The following is a 7,090-nucleotide window of genomic DNA, read 5'->3' as shown; positions in this document are numbered from 1 at the left end:
GCTCCCGGGCAATGGCTCAAGTGGCAAGAGCGGGCTTGGGATGGGCCACTTGTTGGTTTAAGTCCCAGCTTCGATTCCTGCCCCAGCGAGCAAATCCTGTATTTGCTCCTGCGCAGTGAGAGAGGTCTTCTTGCGTGGGCGTGTGAATAATCTGAGTATCCTGTGTCACCACCAGAGTATGTCAAATTGTGCCCAGTCAATAGGAGTGTCAGCTGGAGTGTCAACTGGATGAGCTGGAAAGTCAGTACAGTCGACGTAATAAAAAAAATAAAAATAAAAAGGGGCAAATACGTGGTCCCAACCATTGTCAGGGCCAATGCAAATTAAGAGAATGAAACCCGTTCATCATATGTCACGTGGTTGATTTTAATGGGAGGATGCTTTGTTCTCAGAATCACCAGATAATTTCTGAACTGTTGCTCTTGGTAGCTTTTCCGCATAAAAAAACCCTCAATTTTGCTGTGCTGCCCATTCTCTCTCTCTCTCTCTCTCTCAGCGTGTGTGCACCTGAGAACCTGACCCAAGCTCTCGAATCATCTTGTGGATTTTCAGAGCATAAAACATTTCTGACATGGGATCCGGGAGTGGTGAAAGCATTCTCAGTGTGCTGCTCCGGAACTTCGATGTTCTTGCCTTGTATGTTCTCTTTCTCCCTTCTCTTGCTTTACCAATTCCCTTCAACAGCGGATTAGATAATGTCATTTGCTTAGATTCCTTCTTAGTTTGCCCCCTCCCTTTCTTACAACGTTTTTCAAGAATTTGACAACCCAATTTGTGATTTTTTTCGCTAATGCTTTGAGTTTTGGATTTGTTTCGCAGGCCTGTGGTCAGTCTTCTTTATCCGCTGTAAGTGGATTTTCCCCCCTTCTTCCTTCCCTTCTTTTGCTTAAACCCCAGATATTCTTTTGGTGTCTGCTTTTGTATGATACTTAATTTCTGATGATCATCCTCAGATTTGGGTGTTTCCTATATTTGATCTTTAGTTGTATGAGTGTGTGAATAGATTGAATTATGATGGGTGTGTGGTTGGGTTTTCTGACAGGTATGCCTCAATTAGGGCAATCGAGACTAAATCTCCCCTGGACGATCAGCAATGGCTCACTTACTGGGTTCTGTATTCTATGATTACCCTTTTCGAACTCACCTTTGCCAAAATCATTGAGTGGTAAATTTTGTTTAACTTCGACAATTCCTGGTGACATGGTTTTGAACCGTACACTGGTGAACTATGATTATCTAAACTCTCTTTTTAGACTTTTTCCTCGTTTAGAAATTCAAAAGCTCACATTGTTCTTGACTTTATTTTTAAATGGTTGATGCATGTAAAGAAATAGAAGAGAGAAAGTGTTTGAAAGATTTCTGTGTTTCTCATGATTTTCTTGTAGCTTACATGCAGTATATATAAACACATTTACAACTGATTTCCTATTTATCAGCAACGTTTAACCATTCTAATTCAAACTTCTATACATCTATACAATTTGAAGTCCTTAGAATCATATCTCCTCATCCCTAAACTCCAGCAAGTGTTTCGGTATTCATTGACTGCATCATTATCAGTTACAGCAGGATCAATTCTCCTGATCTTCAGCCGTGATTTCAGTTGAAATCACTTGATCTTCTACACGTCCCCTCAATCTGAAGGGGAGATAAGGAACATTCAGATTTTATTGAACATCTCGAAACTTCTTTGGTGGTAATGGTTTTTTTAGTGCATATGCTAACTGATCACGACTAGAGATGAACTAAACTAATTGTTTGCGGCAGACTTGATCTCGAACAAAATGAAAGTCGATTTCTATGTGTTTCATTCTTGCATGAAACACAAGATTGGATGTGAGATAAGTGGCACCAATATTGTCGCACCAAAGAACTGGACTTGATCGACATTAGCTCGGATATTGTGTTTGTCAATGCCTTGTATTTCGCCTCAGTGCTGCTACAAGCCACTGTTGTCTGTTGTTTACAGCTCTAGGAGATCAAGTTAGGACCCTAATAAATACAATAAGCACCCACAAGTCTTCTATCATCCCTATCTGCTGCCCAATCCAAGTTTGAGAATGCATGAAGTTTCAAGCTTTAGACATTAGCTAGCCTATTGAAACTGAATGTTTAAGATAGCGAAGTATTCGCTTTACGATTTGCCAGTGTGATTTAAGAGGATTATGCATAAACTTATTGACTTTGATACTGCAAAATCCAAATCAGGCTGTGTAAATGCAAGCTATTGCATGCTATCGACAATACTTCTATAAAAGCTTGCATTAGAACACGATTTGTCTATCGAAGTGAGATTGCAAGTGGAAACCATCGAGCTACTACATGGTTTTTCCTGATCCATGTTGCTCTTTTTGAGCAAATCCCACTATATGTTTGCGCTGAATAAGATAAAAACCTTCTCTGCATCTAAGTGCTTCTACACCAAGGAAAAAGTTAAGAGGGCCCAATTCTTTGATAGCAAATGCTTCCTTTAAGCAATGAATTACTGGATTGATAGTAGCCGAACTTGATCTAGTGATTAATATGTCATCCACATATATTATAACATAAACAGTTGTTTTTGTTTTAAGAACAAATAGTGAAGTATTAGCTTTGCTTTCATGGAAGTGTAATGACTTTAGCTTGTCTGAAAGTTTAGAAAACCAAGCTCGGGGAGCTTTTCGCAAACCATATGGTATTTATGTAACTTACTGACATGACTTGGAAATTGAGGATGAATGTAACCTTGTTTTGAGTCATAAAACATTCTTCTTGAAGATCACTGTGCAAAAATGCATTTTGCATATCAGTTTGTTAAATGGGCTAATCATGAGAAATTAAAATTGAAAGAACCAATCTAATTGTGGCATGTCTAATAATTGGGATAAATGTTTCTGAAAATTCAATTCCTTCTTGTTGATGGAAGCCTTTGGCGACTAGTTGAGCTTTATGACGCTCAATAGTCCTGTTAGCTTTTCTTTTAATTCGGTAAACCCAATGACATCCCACAATATTTGTACCCGGCGAGTGTGGAACAAAGGACCAAGTACCATTTTGCAGCAATACATTAAATTCTTTGTTCATAGCTTCTCGCCAAAGAATTGATTTTGATGCTTCAGTATAAGAGCTTGGTTCTACAGTTGTGATGGATCTTTCGGCTAACAATGCTCGAGGTAGTAGATGCCTAACATAGTCATCTGATTGCTTGCGAGGTTTGTGAATATTGTTCTTTGATCTTGCTGTCACAGGATGACTGTTTGTCACAAGACTTGAAACACTACTATGAATGGCAAAACCGAGGGGAGCTCTATGATTTGAAGTTGATTTGTAGTAGCTTGTGGATTGATATCCTCATCTAGACATGTAGAAAGAGACAAGCAAAGTGCAGCTGTTGTTCTAATAGGAATATGGTTACATTGCAAATCTGTGGAACTAAAGGAGGTGAGACATTGATATGGAGAGGAAGGGGAACAGATTGCAGCTGAGAGGGGTTGGAAGTATTTTCTTTGGTGTATGGTAATAGCGTCTCATCGAAAACCACATGTCGTGAGACATAAATCTTGCCAGTAGAAAGATCAAGGCAGCTGTGCCCCTTGATGACAGAGACTATAGCCAATGAGTATGCATGTTTTTGAGCCGAAATTGAGTTTGTTTGTATTGTAAGATCTTAGGTTAGGCCAACATGTACAACCAAAAACATGCATAAAAGAGAAATCAAGCAAGCAGTTGTATAGAATTTCATAGGTAGATTTTTGCTTCAAAACTGGTGTTGATAGTCTTTTAATAACAAATGTAGCTGTTTGAAAAACATCGTCCTAGTAAAGCATTGGTAAGTTTGAGTGTGCTAACATACTTAATCCAACTTCAACAATGTGTCGATGTTTACGCTCAATAAATCCATTTTGTTGATGAGTATATGGGCATGCTAGTAGATGATTAATTCCAGTTTGTGTAAAATAAGTGTTCAAGCGTCAAAATTCTCCATCCCAGTCAGATTGGACGGATTTTATTTTTCGTTCAAAGTGTTTTTCAACGTAGGCTTGAAACTAAAGAAAGATTGATTCAACTTCGAATTTGAATTTCATTGGAAATAACCAAACAAACTTTGAATAATCATCAAGAAAACTAATAATATTTGGCACTAGTGGTAGAAGCCATGGATGCTGGTCCCCACACATAACTAAAAATTAAATTTAGACGATATGAAGAAACATGAGTAGAGTACTTATATGGCAAGTCATGGCTTTTGGCCATCTGACATTCAAGGCACACAGAGTGCTTTTTATTGCTTTCTACTGGAAAATTGATGCATGAAAGAACTTTGTTGGCAACAGGTGTGGATGCATGTCCAACTCGACACTGCCATTCACGAAGAGAGACACGTACAGTTGAGAGAGAGCCTGTGGACAGCATGATTTGGATGTAAATTGATAAGAGTCCATCACTGAGATTTGAGCCTGCATCATTATCGGTTACAGCAGGATCAATTCTCCTGATCTTCAGCAGTGATTTCAGTTGAAATCACTTGATCTTCTACAATGCATATACTTATAAGTATGCTACATTGTTCTTGTGGTGATTTTAATATGAATGCTGCATCCACATGGATAGGTTCTGCTGGAGCAATTTGTTAAGTCATGGAAAATTTTTTGCGGTCTTGTTGACTTTTTTTTTTCTGTGCACAAATGATTACTATTTAGAAAGTCCATTAGTTCATCGAGTGACTCAATAAAATAATTGATTGTTTTCTTATAAATTAAATATTTGGGTAAAGTTATTTAGAAGGCAAGGCTTGTGTTATCTATAGCTTTTGATGTTGGGAGCAGCTAACAAAACAAACAAAACCAAGCCTTAGTTCCACTAAGTGGGGTCGGCTATATGAATCCTTTTCCGCCAATTTATGCGATCATGGACCATTTCTTTTGATAGATTCAAAGATATTAAATTCTGTAAGAACAAATTTCACAGAAAGAATTATTTGACCTTTTAATTTTGATGATATTGCTCGTTTCTAATTATTTGCTCGTCCTGATTGCTATATAAAAAGGGTTAATATTGTCCTATTTTTTTTTTTTTTTTTTTTCGGTTGAGGTTTACCAGAAATATTTAGGGTACCATCAGTTGTGAAAATAGTTTTTTTTGTCTTTTATATTTTGTAAAGAATTTAAAAAATGCTAACTAGTTTTTCCATCATTTGTATGGGAAAGTTACAAATGAATGAATAAACATTTTCAAACTTTTCTATACAAATTTTAGAAAATTGGATAACAATGTGAATTTTTTAAAATTCTTTTGGAAACTGAGAATGGAAAATAAAACTATATTTTGCAACTAAACTAGCCCTTCTTTTTTCTGTCAAAAATATAGTGAAAAAATATTGTTGACAATAAGATTATACTCAAAATAATGTACTTTATAGTGCAAATGTTTTGCATGTTCAATTGTACCTGCCCTTCACAAGTTGACATATAATGCAGTGGAAATTGATAAAAAGTCAGGCTCTTTGTAAATATTTTCTCCGGTTTGGCAGGATCCCAATCTGGCCATATGTGAAGCTGATACTGCTCTGCTGGTTGGTCATACCATACTTCAGTGGTGCTGCATACGTCTATGAGCATTTTGTGAGACCTTTCTTTGTCAACCGACAGACGGTTAATGTTTGGTATATTCCAAAGTTGAAGGATGTATTCAGGAAGCAAGATGACATTCTAACTGCTGCTGAGAAATATATTGAAGAAAATGGAACAGAAGCGTTCAAGACGCTTATCAGCAAGGTTGGTACAACCTATTTGCATTTAATTACTTTTAAAATAACGTGTCCACACGGGTTTCTCAGGAATTATAATAATCTAGAATTTTGTGAAAACTTAAAAAAAGAAAAAAAAAGAAAATCTTTTGATTAGGGGAGTGAAATCTTGTCATGCATTATATAAATTCAATGGTTTATCTAATGGCCATTTTCATGTATATCTTGCTCTGCAGGCTGAATCAGTTGATAGGGAAGAGCAGTATAGAAGGAGCAGCAATTACATGGTTTTTGAGGATCATAGATATTGAGCCTTGTTGATCCCCACATGTTTTTGCCAATACCTAGTTGCTTGTGTTCAGGCTACACCTACGAGTTGTAGCTAGGGTTGTTGCTGTAGTTTATACTTGGTTTCTGTAAGATATAGGGTCTGGTTGATGGATAGAAACTGCTATAATATTAGCCTGTAATTATTGTGGTTTTCCAATCTTTCCTTCTTTCTTTTTATCCATGCACAAATAAGAACTGTAAGACTGTTAATTGTTAAAAATGTTTAAATTGTGTTATTTAATGGTATTGGATCTGTAGAACCAACTGAAAAATTAGATGCATGGGGTATCAGTCCTCATAAATAATTTGTTGCTTACGCTGGAGCTTATTTTATCACTGATTTGAGGTGCCTTAATTCAAGTATTTATGATTTGACAGAAGGCATTCCCCCTTGCAGTTCCAACTTTGTGAAAATCTGGCTTTCAGATATGTTACCCTTACTCTAAAGATTCTTATAATTCTTATGCACGTCCTATTATCATTCCTTTTCCCTTTTTTCCTTTCAGTTTGCCACTCCTATTGTGTGGATTGTTTTCATCAGCCTTGAACACTGCACTGAGCTCGTGGTTCAGCACATCATCGTTTTTGAGATCGTAAAAGAGATGCCTGGCCACTTAAACGTGGGTTCCCCATGCAGTTTCTGTATTGGCACCATGATTGTCTTGTACTTTGCAATGCAACAGAGAGAGATTCAAATTGCATGCCTGGATTATAGACCATTGTATTGTGCAGCTAATGGCTTCTATTCATTTTAATTTTTGTTTTGTTTTGTTTAGTTTGGTTTGTAATTAATCATGTTGGGATTGAAGTCATGTCTATGCAACCAATTATTCGTTCAACATATTGTACTGTTTTCTTGAGTTGTGGTTCATATTCAGTAATTGCTTGAAGCCTGTGAGCGAGGGGTTTTGAGCATGGCTGGCTGGCCCCCAAGCATTCCACACAAAACCTCCCTAATACGCAATATTGCCTCAACGGGTGCAAACGGTAAAGCCCTCCATGCTATTAATAGTTTAAGGCATAGTATCCATACTA

The 7,090-nt window shown here is 37.0% G+C and overlaps 1 protein-coding gene across 2 annotated transcripts; it reads left to right on the top strand.

Moving 5' to 3' along the window:
- The first annotated feature begins 353 nt into the window (after window positions 1–353).
- Window positions 354–6,291, top strand: LOC131146272 (HVA22-like protein a). 2 transcript variants are annotated; one of them, XM_058095748.1, is made up of 5 exons: window positions 354–636; window positions 820–846; window positions 1,043–1,165; window positions 5,510–5,753; window positions 5,962–6,291. In XM_058095748.1, the coding sequence occupies exons 1-5, from the start codon at window positions 572–574 to the stop codon at window positions 6,034–6,036; spliced, it is 534 nt and encodes a 177-aa protein (XP_057951731.1). In that variant the 5' UTR covers window positions 354–571; the 3' UTR covers window positions 6,037–6,291. The 2 variants fall into 2 exon arrangements, with proteins under 2 accessions (XP_057951731.1, XP_057951729.1); XM_058095746.1 differs by having other exon boundaries at window positions 359–636; window positions 5,510–6,291.
- The last annotated feature ends 799 nt before the right edge of the window (window positions 6,292–7,090 follow it).

Source organism: Malania oleifera, chromosome 13 (assembly GCF_029873635.1).
Source record: "Malania oleifera isolate guangnan ecotype guangnan chromosome 13, ASM2987363v1, whole genome shotgun sequence".
NCBI lineage: Eukaryota > Viridiplantae > Streptophyta > Magnoliopsida > Santalales > Ximeniaceae > Malania > Malania oleifera.
The sequence above is the reverse complement of the archived record's forward strand: the minus strand, read 5'-3'. Positions and strand labels throughout refer to the sequence as shown.